General features: G+C 40.2%; 1 protein-coding gene across 3 annotated transcripts in view; it reads left to right on the top strand.

Moving 5' to 3' along the window:
* The window catches only part of LRP6 (LDL receptor related protein 6), a 150,068-nt gene that overhangs the window by 96,717 nt on the left and 36,624 nt on the right, over positions 1–16,727 (top strand). For all 3 annotated transcript variants that reach the window (XM_071551427.1, XM_071551426.1, XM_071551428.1), the window contains exons 8-9: positions 13,954–14,170; positions 15,472–15,761. In XM_071551427.1, the coding sequence (XP_071407528.1) occupies positions 13,954–14,170; positions 15,472–15,761 (507 nt within the window). The remainder of the gene's footprint in view (positions 1–13,953; positions 14,171–15,471; positions 15,762–16,727) is intronic.

The following is a 16,727-nucleotide window of genomic DNA, read 5'->3' as shown; positions in this document are numbered from 1 at the left end:
AGGGTGCGAGCAAAGAAATGTTTCACACAGAACAACACACACCCCCACCAACAATACCTGAGGGCTCCTTTCACTACATTTGCTGGACCAGAAGGAACCCTTCTCCATGGAGGAGACTCCCGTGCTCTTGCCTTGGCAATGACATGATGGGTATAGAATAACCTCCAGGGCCTGGCCATGCCCCCCTCCTGGCTACTGCAAAAATTAACCTTGTTTTGCTCAGAACTGAGACACTGCCCCATATGCGCAGTAATGCAAAATGTACTAATTAGTTTCTTCATTTATGAATCTCAGTGAATTTTCCCCTGGATCTTATGTAGCTTCTCTGTAGTGTTTTATGAGAGATTAGCTTTGTTGTGGTAGGCTACAGAAAGAAATCTCAGGCTTCAATGGCACTGTCAAAATCTATGATTGCTAAAATGTTACTAAGATTTCAAGTCTTTCTGTTTGTTCACACTGCCTTCTCTCCTATGGCAACCATGAATTCTCAGGAGAGTTGTTGCACTTTCCATGCCCTTGCCCTCGCCCTCCATTTTTTATATCAGTTTAAGAGAAGATGGTTTGGCCTTCAGTTAATGTTGTAAACTTACATTTGGAGAAAGGACACTGGTGTAGGTGCAACAAAGAAAGATAGTTGTGACAAGTTCCAAAGATGAAACTTGGAATCGGACATGAAGACATCAGAATACATGCCTAGTCCCTGCTTTGCTTTATGTGTTTGTTTATATATGGAAAGGGGGGTAAAAGCAGGCAAAACTCATTTGTACTTGTCTCTCTTGCCTTTAAGTAGTTTTTCTTATGTATTTTGTGCCTTTTTATTTTCCCCTTGCATGTGGAATTCCTCAGAACAGTTTTATTTCATTGCAGTGCTATCAAACTGAATGTTTCTTGCAAGTTATGTTTCTGGTTTAGTAATGCTACATATGAGCATTTATGTTTTATTTTTTACCCACTGATTCATGCTATGCTGTTCTGGAGTCCCCGCAGGATAATAAAGCATCAGCAGGGGTTAATGGAGACTGGTAGGGGGTACAGTAGGGAGCTTTTGTTCCCATTTTATCTGGCAGCCCACAGGAGGCAGAAGCAGACTGCGACTCAACAGCTTCCTCATTTATCTCAGTCAGGTTTCACTGCTGATAAACTTCTATTGAAATGGATGGCTGCTATTGTGCTTACCAGTAGGGAAGATTTCTTACTGACTTGCTACAGGTTTGAAGCATTTTCCTGCCATGCTATGAGGTTAAAAATGTATGATCTGCACTGTTGAGTTGATCTTACATTTTCCTGCTCAAGTGAATATTTATTGTCTTAAAACATATACTACTGGTTTTAAGGCATAGGTTGGATTTTAAATGGTCAGCAAAGCTCATATTAATAAACCAAATAAATGGCTGCAAGCATGTGTTACTGTGTACATTAAAAGGAAATCATTATGATGTGGCTGATTTTCTCACACTTTTTCAGTCTTTGCTTCATTATTCTTTATTAATCCTCTCTTCTATTCTTCATTCCCAGAGCCAGAGGTGGCACTCAGTAACACCTACTAGTGACTCGTGTAAAGGAGGGCCTCCTGCACATATTTAATCATTATCTAGTGATTTTTGAGTGTAGCTCCAACTTGAAGTGTTTGTGTGTTCCCAAATCTATTAGCCGTGCTTGGAATTACTGTCTCTAATCCTCATGATTAATTAATATGGAAAGTACTACATCCTTCTGTTTTCAGCTTAATTACACAAAAGTCCTCAGAAATGAGTCTTGCTGGACAACAGAAAGCAGATGCTGCTGAGACTTTTTCGAGCACAAAAATATTGAACAGAGAAGACCTTTTTGTCTTTGACCTAGTAGCTAATAGTTTGGCATCTAGCAAATGTTCTCATTCGTATTCTAACCCTGAAATTGCAGGACTGCATTTTCCTCCAATGACAACTCTCTCAATTTTACTGCTACCCTAATAAGAAAATTTTTTTTCTTAGCATTTACCATTTATTTTGTGACTGAGAAATTTTGCCTCATGGCAAAAAAAATCTGTGAGATGCTGATGACTTGTAAGCCTGATGACTGATCCTACCCCATCCACCCTACCTTAAGCCAAGGTTTGAAAATTGAGAAGGGGAAACCATTGAATTCTTAGCTCTTGAACACAGTTGCTTTTGTATACTTGCATTAAACTTTTGCAGGTATAAGCAGGAAGGTAGTTGAAACAAATACTTGAAGTTGCTTTGCTGTTTGTTTGCCCACATCCTGATTTGGATAGCTGTGGCACTTGGGAACCTCATTCAACAAAAACAAGTATGTGCTGCAGAGGGTAGGGTTGGATCCTGCATTCCATCCTAGTTTCAGAAATTTAAAGCTTACTTTGTCAGGGAATTTCCAGGTATGTCTTAATCCCTGCTAAGTCTTCATTAGGAAAAATTACAGATTGTTTTATAGAAATTAGTAGTAGAGGAAGGACTTATTTTTTAAAAAATAACATTATTACTTTATACTTTGCATTTGGGAAGTTTCTTTTGAACTTCTGCATGAACTCAAAGAAGAATTAGATTTTGTGATGCAGACCAAGATAGTAAAACTATGTTACAAAGTAAACGAGTGACAGCCACAGATCACATATTAGTAAGGTCTCCTGACTGTCACAGCCAGATACAAGAATTTGAGTGGACTCTTATCTGTGGACTCCAAAGACTGAGAGTCAGGACCTGCTGGCATTTTAAGTTTGTTGCTATTAAAAAAAAAAAGTGAAAAAGAAAATTACTTTTTCGCTTTGGCTTTTGAATATGGTGCTACAGAATTGTCATTTAAAGATGTAACTTTTCACAGAATCACGGAATTGTTAGGGTTGGTAAGGTCCTCTGGAGATCATCTAGTACCCCCCAGCTGTTTTAATGCAAAAGTCAAAAAGAAGCAGCATATTTGAAGCATTCATGCTGGTTTCAAGTTGGGAAACAATAAACATTTAACGTTTTATTGCTTTTGATAAATTGATACTACCTAAATAGAACTCAAATGTGAAAATTGAGACATTACATTACAAACCACTTCTTCTGACAAATTCTCAGAGGTCCTGACAGATCTGGTATTGACAGGCTGCCATACATAATGGAATAGGTAGAATCATAGAATCACAGAATCATAGAATCGATTGGGTTGGAAAAGACCTCCGAGATCATCAAGTCCAACCCTTGGTCCAACTCCAGTCCATTTACCAGATCATGGCACTCAGTGCCACGGCCAATCTCAGTTTAAAAACCTCCAGGGATGGTGAATCCACCCCCTCTGTCCAAGAGTAACCTGACTCTCTGATCTGAGTACCAAGCATGGTCTTTTTCTAAGAAGTAAAACAGGGCCCTAAAAATTATGTGAAGAAGACTCTGACATTCAGGTTGTTTCTTTTTTGTCATAGGTATGCAGAGAACCCTAAAATCTGTAGTTGGTTTTCATCTTATGAGATATAGATATATTCAGCTCAGTTAAGTTGCCTTATGTTGCCTTTATAAAAAATGTTAAAATCAGTACTTCCACACTATAAATGTTTAGAAAAGATTAGATGAATCCTGCTGTTAAAGCACCTATTTTTTTTTCATTACCTCTAAGGAGAGCCTGAACTGGACATAGCAGAGGCAGATGCCCACACTTGAGATACATTTGAGCAGAAAGTTGCACTGACTTTCCACATTAGGAATTCAGAGATGTTTCTTCCAACCTTTGCTAACAGATGAGCAGTCCTGGCTTGCTGATGAGAGCTCTGTAGGCCTTGTGGCTCCCAATGGCCCAGCATGGAGCTGATTGAAGTATAACATTTGGATCTACACTAATTTGTCATAAATGCTTCCTAGATTTTTCACATTGGAGTTAGGAAATTGTATTTCAGTTTGCGCAGGTGTCTCACGTAGAAAGGAACAAACCTCTACTGGCAGTCACGATTACCTAAGGAAAGACACAGAAATCCATCAAACTGAAACAACTAGAGCTATAAGCTAACCTGACTGATGCATAAAACATTTCATGGCAAGCTGGGGAGCAATGTGAAGAGATCTTGAGCTATCATAGATGTTTTTGATTCAGATGAGTACTGTTTGTCAGTCTGCTGTTATCCCTTACTCTCCAATATTCTAGCAAGTTTTTTATTTTGTTTTGTTTTTTTTCTTAAGCTTAGTTGCATTACTGTATAAAAAGATTGTACTGATCTCGGACCTGGGCTTCTTTGGAAGTATTCACCTTGCAGTCTCTCTCAAGAATTATCTAGTTTCTTCACACATCTTCTTACTTTGCTGTGGGATTTTGTAGTCTTAAGCTGAACATCTTTTCTGGTACCATGCATGATCTTGTAACACGGCAAAGGGTCTATGAAAAGAGCTAGAAAATCAAGCTCTTGGACATGGCAGAGACTATTGGAATTGAAGTGATTTAGTGAATGGAAGCAGTTGAATCAACTTAAAAGCTTACTGCCTCCAAAGGGTAAAGTATCTCAGAACATTCCCCCAGTTTTGCACTGGTCGAGTCTCTCATTGGACTGTTCCCTGAACCACTTGGACACGCTTAAATAGCTGAAAACTTTCCACATTTTTTACTTCTACAAAAAATAATTTATGATTGCTTATGAAGGAGTCTGGAAAATACAAGGTTAGGTAGAGAACAACTTAAAAGTAAGTTTCTGGGGCAAGGTACTGAAAAAAAATACCTTGGGAAAGAAGAAGAGAATGAGGCTTTGACCCATATGCAAGAGCATTGAGAGTTGTTTTGCCAAACTTTGTAAAACTGTCTGCTGAACCCACTGTGAGGATTCAGGTTGTTCTTGGCTAGACTTACTTGCTTTCTGCAAAGCATTGTGTATGGTTGCTGTCCCAGTTTAGAAGAAAACTAGGTATCTATAAACTAGGCAAGGGCCCTCTTTCAAAAAAGAAAGACCACCAGAACCTTTGAAATTAAGAGACTTTAATCAGGAAAATTGTATAGAAAAGGATAACAGTTCTTTACTCCAAATATATGTGTGTGTATATATATAGATATATCTCGAAAGAAACAGAACAGAACAAACAACAACACTGAAACCAGAACTTTGAAACGCTCTCGGTCCTCTCTGCCCCTTTGGGTGCAGTTTTACTTTCGGACAGCGGGGGCCGGTGCTGCGCCTCGGGAGGCACCAGCCCCAACAGCCACATCCAAGGGCCAGCCAGACTCGTTCTCAAAACCTCACGTGGGAATGGCGGTCACATGGGCCGGGATGGAGCCCCTCCCGTGGGCACTGCAGAGATCCTCCCACTGTCCGAAGGCATTGGGTGTGGGGTGGTGTGGTTTAATGACGCCCTGCAGACGATGTCAGCCCTCCAGGACTCTGTGGCAAATCCAAGGCAGCGGTGACCTCTCTCTTCCACTCTCTCCCTCCCTCTCTCTCTCCCTGAATGACCGCACCAGTCCTGCAGTGTTGGTAGGGGGCCCAACCCAAAAAGGAAGCTCCAAGTGCCTCCACCAGTCCAGTCAAACAAGGCTATCATCCACACCGCAGGAAAAAGTGGCCAAAAAAAAAAACTGAAAGGAAAAAAACCTTCTCACCCCCCACCTCCTCAGCGATCAGGTTGCAATTGCCCACCCTGTTGTTAGCTAGCTCCAAGGGCAGATAATGGGGCTGGGGCAGGGCCACAGCTCCCAAACCTTCCCGATGGTAGGGAGAGAAAAAAAATTCCAGGATAGATTTCAAAACTATAACATTGCTCCTAGGTCTTAGTTTGCTAAATAAGTTGCAAAGTGCAGTTATTAATTTCCTTTGTTACTCCTACAGACGAACCCCAGATAACAGAACACTCCTTGATTGTTGCTGCTCCACTTTGTGTTCCGTATTAAAATTAAGTTTCGGCCGAAGCACTTTTATTACTTGTTTTACCACTGAATCTTCTCAGAGTAGCTTTTTCCCCATCAAAATCCCTCTTGCTCATTGATTTGGCTCATTTTTTTTTCTTGGCCTGTTCTTTACAAATGCAAAGGGTTTTATGTATAGCATGAGATTGCCTAGGAGATGTCATAGGTGATTGCCACAATGGTTCAAAAATCCTTTCCTTGCCTACTTGTTGCTTTACCTGACTTGAACCATTACATTTAAAACTGAACCAATTGTTTGTAAAATTAAATTCCATCGCTGAGAAAATATTTCTACTGTTGAAAATATTTCTACTGCTATTAAAGTTGTCTTGCTGTGAAAGAAATGAGCTTATAACAGTGTCTGTAACATCATAGTAAAGAGTATTTATGCAGTTATTCTCTATTCTGCTTTTACGTATTTATCTGGACTGAAGTCCTATTAGGAATATTATCCATGCACAGAATTGCATGGATTTTGAATTCTTTGCAAAAACTGTTAGAGCTCAAAAGGAAATTGAGGATGCTGGGGAACTATTAAATTAGAAATTGTTAATGACTGTTATAAAACAACAGTAACAAATTGTGGAGTTTGCTGAAGGCATTTAGTTCCTGAAGCAAATATAAAGAGTTCCACGGATCCCTTCTGCTGATTCCTCAAGATTTCACTGCAATAAAGAGATGACTTCCCACTGTATATCTAAAACGTTCCTTAATGCCTTAGAATTGTGGGGAAATGCTGTTAACAGTAACTTAATGACACAGACAGAATAATTTCCTCAAACTGGGTTGAAAATTTCAATTGCTCACTCAAAGAGACTATAAATATAGTTGATCAAGACTTTTTTTAGAGGGAAAAACTAATAAAACTGGAAATTTAGTTAAGATGTCCCTTTGTTTCTCTCTTAGAGCTGCCGTTTTGCGTAGATCCGTGTGTTAATTATATGACGTTACTGCAGCTGTAACAGTAAAATCATTCCAGTCTGTTTTGTTTATGTTGATTAAAGAAGTAAGTTGAAAATTTATCATTCTCAGAGCCAGTTTGAAAAAATGCTAATGTAATGATTAGAAGGCATTCTACCTGTCTTTTAGAGTTATTAAAAGAGATGCTGTCCCAGTTTTCTTTTTTTCCCTTAACCAAATTAATTTAATGAGTGTAGTGTTGGTTTTCACTTTTCTGGTAATGTTCATGTGTATTTAGATTGACAATGAACAATCATATCCCTGATTAAGAGTGCCATGTACTGAGTTATTATTTGTTGCATCAAACAGCATTTGTAAGTATTTACCATTGGATAATCAGGGTTGAAGGAGCTAAGTGTAAACTGTGAGTATTCCTAAATTATTTCAAGTGTAATGCAAGCCTTGCTCACTATCTTTTCCCATTGTATGTTGGAAAATCTAGGCTATTTGTATTGAATTCAGTATTTCACAGCTGTTCCGCAGCAATACGTCTTTGTAATCATCTTAAGCAGATCTGTGTTAATGATCAAATTTGGGAGAAATTCACCTTTTTACCTCTGATTTTCATTGTATCTCTTCCTATGGCGCATTAACATGACCAAATTGTGAAGGTGGTAATGATGATTTTCTGCTGGTTTTAAAACTATTGGAAGAAAAACAATTTATCATTAGAATGACTTAAGAATTTAAGGTCTGCTCAGGAAGAATTTACCTTTGCATCTGGGGTTTTGTGCATGCTGTTAGGTAAATCCCAACTATATGTCTGAGAGTATATTTCAGTGTACCAAGGAAACAACAAGCTAGTGTGTTCTGCACTTGTGGGACATGTGACATGCAAAGCATTGCCACTAGGTCAGAAGGCTTTCTGATTCCTTACCCTTTTAGAAGAAAGATAAATGCTGCAATTGCATCCTTCCTGTGAGTCAGTGTGTGGAGATGCTTTCCAGCTATGGTGCCTGATAGAAATTTTGTTGAGCTGGTGCGGTGATAGCAGCAGTATTTGAGCTGGGCAGTTGAGGTCCTGTATATTACATGAGGTCTTCTAACCCCTCTGAGGATGGGTAAGCTGGTGCTAGAAAAGATGCTTAAGTTCAGGAATCATTAGTGGCTATGGTATCTGTTATTTGTCAGAAAATTGGCTATTGATTTTAAAAATCAGGACTGAGGTTCAAGTTATTCCTGATTTATTAGAAGATATACAAATATCTAAAATTAGATGAGCTCAAGGATTTTACCAGAAGAAATTGTTTGTTTTAGATTTTTTGTTATATTTATGTGCGTGTCTGTGAAATAAGTTCTGGCAATATCTTGTAGTGTCACTGGGAACTTCCAGTCCATCACAGAGGTCTAGTCCATACTTGTAAGTAATCTTTAATTTTTTGAATATAGTGTTACTGGGTGTTGTTTATAAACTTCCATTGAATATTGACTTCCTCTGCTCCCATCATCGTGAGAAAGAGTTTAGCATGTGTGATACTTAACCTGCTCCCTGATTATTTGTAACTACATCCAAAAGAAACCCAGGAATCTAAAATCCCTTTAGTCTTACTCCAGTCCCTGGAAAGAGTTCTCCTAGATACTTGTAAGCCAAATGAAGCAGCTGACTGGGAAAAGCCAACACGGATTTACCAAGACCAAATCATGGCAGACTAAGGTGATTTCTGAAACAATATAACATTATCTGTCAACCTCGGAAAAGCAGTCACATTGTTTTACCTCAACTTCAGAAAAGCATTTGACACTTTCCCATAGCCTTCTCCTAGACAAGCTGTCAAGAGGCACTGGATGGTGGGTCTGTGTGGTCGGTATGAAATTGGCTCACAGGCCACTCTGGGGTGGCGATCAGTGCTGTTTACTCAAGCTAGCAGCTGTCAGAGGGGGAGTCTCCTGAAGGTTGATACGAAGCCCCATGCTGTTCAATATCTTCGTAAATGATCTGGATGATGGGACTGAAAGTGCTCACACCAAGTTTGCTGGTGACACGAGACTGGGTGGTGAGGTGTACATGTCAGAAGGGAGAGTCATCTTCCAAAGAGGCCTGGGCAGGTTGGAACAACGGGCTTGCAAGAAATATGTGACGTTTAAAAAGAGGAGTGCAAGGTCTTGCATTTGATATGACATCAGTCAAGAGCCCAGAACAGTGTGGGAACTGTGTGGCTGGGGAGCAACCTTGCTGAAAGGGACTTGCAGGTCCTGATGGAGTGAACATAAATCCAGCGTGCTGCTGCAGCAATGAAGGCAAATCAGATCCTGAGCTGTGTCCACAGGCCTTGCTAGCAGAGGTGGGGATGTTATCATGCCACTCTCCTCAGTGCTTCTCAGGCCATACTTAGGGAACTGTACCCAGCCCTCGTCCGCGCCATGCAAGAAAGAAGAAGACAGACTGGAGAGGGCCTAAAGAAGTCCACAATGACTATCATAGGGCTGGAGAACCTGCCCTGTGAGCAAAGACAGAAGGGGTTTGGCCTTTACTCCCTGAAGAATAGAAGGCTCAGGGGGACCTATCACATTTTTCCAGTACACAAGGAGTATGGAGGCACTTCTGGCACATGAAGCCACATGAAGAAGACAGGGACAACTGGTACAAGTTGCACTGAGGCAAGTTTCATCTTCATATGAGAAAGAAATGTTTTACAGGGGGATGTGATTGAGTCCAAATCACTGGAAGTTGTCAAGATGTGACTGGACAGGATAATCTCATCTAGGCTCCTTTCCCACAAAAAACTGGACCAGATGATCTTTCAAGGTACCTTCCAGCCTAGGCTGGTCTGTGATTCTGTGGCCCTATATTGAAAATTAAAATGTGCTTATGAGTTAATATGAAAAGTTAGTATGAATGGTTTGCACTCCGTCACGTTGACCTCAGTCATCAGTACTGAAGGCTGTCTGACACCTTGTAGAACTGGGCTCTTACGTTTGATATTAAGTAGCCCAGTAGGGACAGACGCTTTGTAAGACTTGCAACCAGCATCTCCTTAGTGCTGTGCACATAAACTAGTACATGTGCTTAGTCTCTACTGCCACTGTCCTTGGCCCACTGGGCCTGAGTAGACTGCTAGTCTGCACAGTTTTGGTTCTAGCACAAGCTCTAACCAGAGCTGAACATGATTTTAATGAATGAGATAGATTAATGGTGACACTCTAGGCTTAAAACAGTTAGGGGACAAGTTTAAACGACCATTTTTATAATCCCAGGTTATCAAAAACGTAAATTTACTGCATTAGCCTATTTATTACAGTGATTACTGGTATTCAGGTGTAAATTGAATGCAGGATGTCCAATAGCAAGAAAGATGCTTAGAATGTGTCACTCCACATTCCAGTCTGTAACTATAAATTAGAAGTAATGCTTCAAAGTTGTTATTTTGTTGTTCCTACTGATCATTAAATACAGCATCTTAAAATGTGACTACATTTCCTTTGCATAAGTTATATTTTCCTGAGGCCATAAGTTTGCATTTATTGTTCTAGGATGAACAAAGCCCCTATTATACAAGCAGGACATCTGGTATTTTTTCTGAAGCCATTTAATTTTTGTGCTTGGTGTTATCATTTTTTCATGGAACCATTCACTCTTTCAGTAAAGGGGGTGTTTGTACCACATCTATTTCCTCTAGTAGCCTATATTCTCAGTGTAGTTTGTAGTATTAGAGTGGCCTGAGAATGTGAAACTCACACCACATTGTGGTTAAAAGCAGCATAAACCTCCAGAGACACCGTCTCATAGCAGCCAAAGGTAGTTTTCTCTGTAAGTGGGATTCTGGGTAGTTTCACTGTGATGAGCTGATCCATGTGGAACTGGAGGAGAGGCAGGAATGCGTAAAGGAGTATCAACTGGGACTTGGTTGTTGTCTGAATTTCAGTATGTGAAAAGATGATGCTGAAATTCTTTGAAATTGGTTAATTAGTGCTTGTTTATTTTTTCATCTTCTTACATATATCATCCCTACATCCCTGGCCTCTTCCTTTCTGCCAGACTGGTTGATTCTGTAGACTATGGATGAATTTCTATTCAAATCACCTAAAATGCAGCCAAGTGCACACAACATAGTGCAATGGAAAAAAAAATTAAATATATATCTGTGGTGGTACCTGGCTGCTGGCAGGCAGATGTTTTTAGTAAGTAACATTGCACAGATTTGCTCAGGTAGAATTGCAATGGAAGCAGGGTGACAGGTATGTGTAGGTACTTTCAGATAAGTGCGTGTTTTGTGTAGGTGACATAAAGCTGTCTGTCAAAATAGCTTGTATAAGTCAACCCAAAAATTAATTAAAAGTGGATACTTAATCTAAGTTCTCCCTTCTCTTTTCCTGACTTTCTTCAATATATTTTCTTCAGAAGCTTACTTGAATATCTCTTGTTTTAAAGTTTGCCAAAAAAGTTCATCTGACACCCCACAACTTTCAATTAATTATCTTTGCCAGTATTTAAGCACTCCTTTAAACAGAGAAGTTTCTAAGTACAAAGCAAAAAAAATAATTTCTAAAGATACTACTTTGTGATGGTGATGTTTGATTGCTTTTCACTATGTGGTTTTAGTTGATTCACTTTGCCACATCTTTCCATTCTGTGTATCTTTTTGGTCTGCTTGGCAAGCACTAATTGCCATGAATTAATTAGTTGCAGACAAATGACTTATCTCTGTAGTTTAAAGAGGAGAGGGAAACAAATCATCACAGACACATCTATTCTTGAGTTGCATGTGCGTTAGTGCGTTTGTAGAAGCACACTGTATACACTGCTAGACTGAAAGGTTTTTTGTAAGCCAGTTCCATAAAGGAATTAAGAACTTTTCTTAAAAAGAAGATATTCCTACAAATCAGCAAGTATACAGAGCCTCTTTCATTTTTCTATAGGAAATGTGCACGTAGAAATCCAATTCCCACTCAAATATACTGAGTGTAACTGCCGCAATGTCAGGAAGTTTATGACAAAGAATAGTTCTAAGAAGAAATGAAATTATTGTGAAGATTTTAGCATTTCTTCTACTTTTTTAGAGAATTTGTAAATATTTCATTAATGTGGACATTATACTGTGTCATAAGAAAGGTGTGTTTCAGTTCTGTTTCACTGCTCATTTCCTCTCTCCTCATATGTGCTTGGATAGGCAAAAGGTATGAGTTGCCCCAGACTAGGCTTTACACTTCTCATGAGCTAGGACATTATTCTGGATGAAAACTATCATCAGTCTAATCTGATTTCCTAAATCAATTGATTCTGAAGGGTGTCATTACACGCATCTTTGGGTTTAAGACATGGGAAGAATGGGAAGTCATACAGACTTGCTTGTGGCTATTTTAATGCCATGAAACAAGTGAGAGATTTGAAAACAGTGATTTAGTAAATCACTCTTTTTCCAGTCCTTTACTTAGAACATCCTTGGGCGGTGGGAAGGATGTTTTAATGTTTCAGGGACTAGTATGCTACCTTGAATTTTGTGACTCACATTGTTTGGGGTTATGATTGGGGGCTTTTTTCCTGTCTTTGGAAGGGTGGTATACATGCTGTAAACTTCAAACAAACAAATATTTCAGACGAATTTTTTCTGAAAAGTTGCCTTGGTGAATAATTTTTAAGATTCTCTTGGAACACAGGACTCTTCATTCATGTGAGTTTGGGACTTTTTTTGTAATAATACTTGGCATTCATATGGTACTTCATCACTTGAATATGCATATATATGTTTAATTAATCCTTTCAGTGCCTCTTTGAGGAAGTTAGGTGTTACTCCTTTTTAGCAGCAGAGAAAAATGGCACAGTAAATTCAAATGTCTTGATCAAAGGCATGAAGTTATATACAGACTGTTACTGCTTCTTGTAGTAAAAAAATTAATGTACTTAATTGTGAAGAATGTAAAGCTGGTTCCTTACTCAGACTTGGGAATATAAATATACTCTGTAGATTGTCTTGTCTGCCTCCTAGTATTTATGTGGGGCCTCCTCTTACTGCTGTCTGCATGCTAGGCAAAGCTCACTTGGGAGGGACTGTGGAATACAAGTTGAGCCAAAATTCCCTGATCATTTGTCCTAGTTCAGCAGGCAGGACCAGTTTACCACTGTGTGGGTGTGGCCAAAGCTGTGTATTCTACACCGTCTATGTCATTTCCCATGAACTGTTAACAATGGACCATTTGCAGCAGATGCCCAGGGCACACCTGACTCCTCAGGATGCAAGCTGGGTGTGAAAGACATCTGTGAGATAAGAGCTGTGATAACTCCCCTCCAGGAAGTCGTTAGCACCTCCACACCCAGCCTGAGGGGTCTTGTCTGCTAATGGGGCATCAACAGTTTCAAAAATATCCCATGGCTCACAGAGTCAGATCACCTATTGTGGAACTCCCCACCCTGGGCAGGGGGTTGGGGTGTACTGGGTATTCCCACCTGAACCTGAGCATATATAATCTTGTGGTTTGGAGACCTCTGGGACCACTTGTCAGATCCAGAGGAGGACCAGAACCTTGACAGGACTGCGACCATCATCTGCACCAACAGTTTTTTCCCTTCCTTTTACTTTGGACTCAGAAGAACCACATGGGGCTCAGCACAGGGGCCAACAAACACCATTCTGCTCGTGCTCCAGGGTACTGGGTGATACTTGTGGGTTTTGTGGGTTAAAACCAATTTGTCTATGTGTCATTGCATTTATTGTAATATTTTTATTAAATTGTAAGTCTGACTTACAATCTCTTTTGTGTTGAGTTCATTTCTCCTGCTGGTTTACCTTTAAACCAGCACACCATTTTAAGGCTATCTTCATTCCTATGAAACAAATGTCTCCCATTTAAAATTAAACCAAAAGTCATGTCAGAAATGAAAGAGAGAGAGATGTTATGGGGATAAGTACTGTTGTATAATAATAGTTCCTAAAGCAAATGTAAGGAATATTGTGTCATAATTTCATATTACAATCTACTTATGAGGCTAGCCTTATAAATAAGGGGTCCTCTGTGGCTTTTAGAGTAAGTGCCTGTTAATATAGTCTTTTTTTTTAATTAGGATGCTATGTAACATTGATAGCATTATAATGGATAGGAAAACATTTCTTAATCTAAGTGTGGAGCAGCCAGTTTAGTAATCTGAGAAATAGTGGCAGATTTATTCTATATATCTAATCAGTTTGTGTTTGTGTATATTCACAGGTCATGAATACTGATGGAACTGGTAGACGAGTTCTGGTTGAAGACAAGCTGCCTCATATATTTGGATTCACATTGCTGGGAGACTACATTTATTGGACAGACTGGCAAAGACGCAGTATTGAACGCGTGCATAAGCGCACAGCAGAGAGAGAGATCATTATAGATCAACTGCCTGATCTAATGGGCCTGAAAGCTACAAACGTTCACCAAATAATGGGTAAGACTTCTAATGAGACAAGTGAAAAGTAAGAGAATTTCAGCAGTGCTATTCTGCAGATTTTTAGAAATGTGCAGAATCCAGTTCTGCTACATGATAACTGCAGGCTGCAGTTTGATGGGATGGGTTAGGTTTTGTGTGAGGTGCTTCAGTTCTCTAACTTGAAAGAATATCAAGCTGGAAAAGAACCAGGCACTCCCCAAAATGGGTTATTTTCTGCTTCTTAGGGATTTGGAACAGCTCATAAGTCCAAACAGCCCTGGATCCAGTAAGGGGAAAAGAAGAGTCACAGAAAATGAAACTTCTTTTTGCAACAACCTGCTGTTTATGAAACTAGTAGCTGCTTTTCATCTTGCACTCTGAGCATGTACTCCCAAGTATGCAAAATCTAAGAATAAGCCAGTTTTAATCTTTTAAGTACTTTTCACATTCATACTAGAAAATTATCTTTTAAAATAATTAGAGGTACTTCCTGTCCTATAGTGTCTGTGATGTAAAAAAGCAGGATCTAGCTTTAAATTGACAATCATAGGCTATACAAACACTAACTGCAGTGTAACTGCACCATCACACAACTCATCACCTTACCTGAATATTCTGCTATGTGGATAAGGCTTCTTGCTGCCATGTCTGGATTATACTGCAGGAAATAAGTCAAATGTAGTTGAGATATATCATTATGTAGCTGCTGCCACATTAGCAAGATGCCCCAAGGTATATGTGCTTTAATTGCAGCCATATTTCCAACTGTTTCGCTAACTGTACTCGTTAGTGCCAAGCTTCTATTAGTAGGTCAGTTTCCAGCATGTGCAGGTACACAAGTGAGTATTGCAAAGAGCTGCTTCACTTGCATCCTAGAGAGAAGAGACCGTTGAATGGATGTGAAAATAGATCTGCAAAGTTTTCACCTCTAGGAATGCGCCTTGGTTGTAAGAATGCAACTGGACCAGTGTACTGTAAAAGGGAGCAGAACATACACTTGCTTACTTACTTATCATGCATTCAGTGCTTATGCGGTGAACTGGGATCCTCAGCAGCTGTTGGAGTCCAAATCCTTTTCCCTAATGCTGGGTTTGTTTCATGGGGTAAAGAAAATAAGCACTGGTTTTCCAGCCAAGTAGAGTAACATTTGTCTAAAGGATTACAGGAAATGAACAAAAATCAATTTGTTCAGACAATACAAGGAGAAAAACTGTATGTTTACTGAAAGGACTCATAGTGTTGATGCATGTGAGGATTAGCTTCACCATTCATCTGAAGTCAGTTTGCAATGGTTGCTTTTGTTTTTGCTGCATGCTTAGGTACAAACGCTTGCGCAGAAGAGAATGGCGGCTGCAGCCATCTGTGTCTGTACAGACCACAAGGCCTTCGCTGCGCTTGCCCCATCGGCTTGGAGCTCATCAATGATATGAAAACCTGCATCGTCCCAGAAGCTTTCCTGCTGTTTTCTCGGAGAGCAGACATCAGACGAATCTCTTTGGAAACTAACAACAACAACGTTGCTATTCCACTCACTGGAGTTAAGGAAGCTTCTGCTCTGGATTTTGATGTGACAGACAATCGCATTTACTGGACTGACATTTCACTGAAGGTAGAGATTATTCCATATTGTATATTAAGCTATTGCAAGCTTCTTGAGATGATTAAGACTGTATTGACAAATGTGGTGTAAAAAATTCAAGGGATATGTAAAAGAGCATTTTCTAACTAAGAATGGCATACAGTTTTGTTACACTACATTTTCTCCTAGAAGTTTTTTGTATTGGTTTTGCATGGCAAGGTTTTAGTAGTGGGTGGGCTACAGGGGTGGCTTCTGTAACAAACTGCTGCAAGTTTCCCCACATCCAAGAGCCAATGCCAACCAGCTCCAGGATACACCTGCCACTAGCAAAGGCTAAACCTAATCAGTAACAGTGGCAGAGCCTCTGGGGTAAAGTATTTTTTAAGGGAAAAAATGTTGCTACACAACAATTGCAGCTGGGGAGAGGAGTGATAATATAAAAGAGAAGCAGCTGTACAGACACCAAAGTAAGCGAGGAAAGAGAGTGAGAAGATGCTTCAGGCATCAGAGTAGAGATGACCCTGCAGTCCATGGTGCAGGCCTTGATGGGGCAGCTGTGCCCCTGCTGCCCATGGAGGTCCATGAGGGTGCAGAGATTCACCTGCAGCCCATGGAGAGCCCAGTGCCTGAGCAGGTGGATGCTTGAAGGAGGTGAAGGAGGCTGTGACCCCATGGGAAACTCGTGCTGGAGTACGGTCCTGGCAGGGACCTGCAGACCTGTGAGACAGGAGCCTGGACTGAAGCACATTCTGGCAGGGCTTGTGACCTCATGGGGAACTCAGGCTGGAGTAGCATGTTCTTGAAAGTGCACCCCTTGGAAGGGACCCACTTTGGAGCAATTTGGAAAGAACTGCAGTCTGAGGGAAGGACTCACACTGGAGAAGTTCATGGGGGACTGTACCCTGTGGGAGGGTCCCCACACCAGAGCACGAAAAGGAGTCCTCCCCCTGAGGAGGAGGGAGCAGAAGAGACAATATGTCATGAACTGACCACAAC

This window comes from Pithys albifrons, chromosome 3, assembly GCF_047495875.1.
Source record: "Pithys albifrons albifrons isolate INPA30051 chromosome 3, PitAlb_v1, whole genome shotgun sequence".
Taxonomy (NCBI): domain Eukaryota; kingdom Metazoa; phylum Chordata; class Aves; order Passeriformes; family Thamnophilidae; genus Pithys; species Pithys albifrons.
This window is presented reverse-complemented; position numbering and strand designations above follow the sequence as displayed.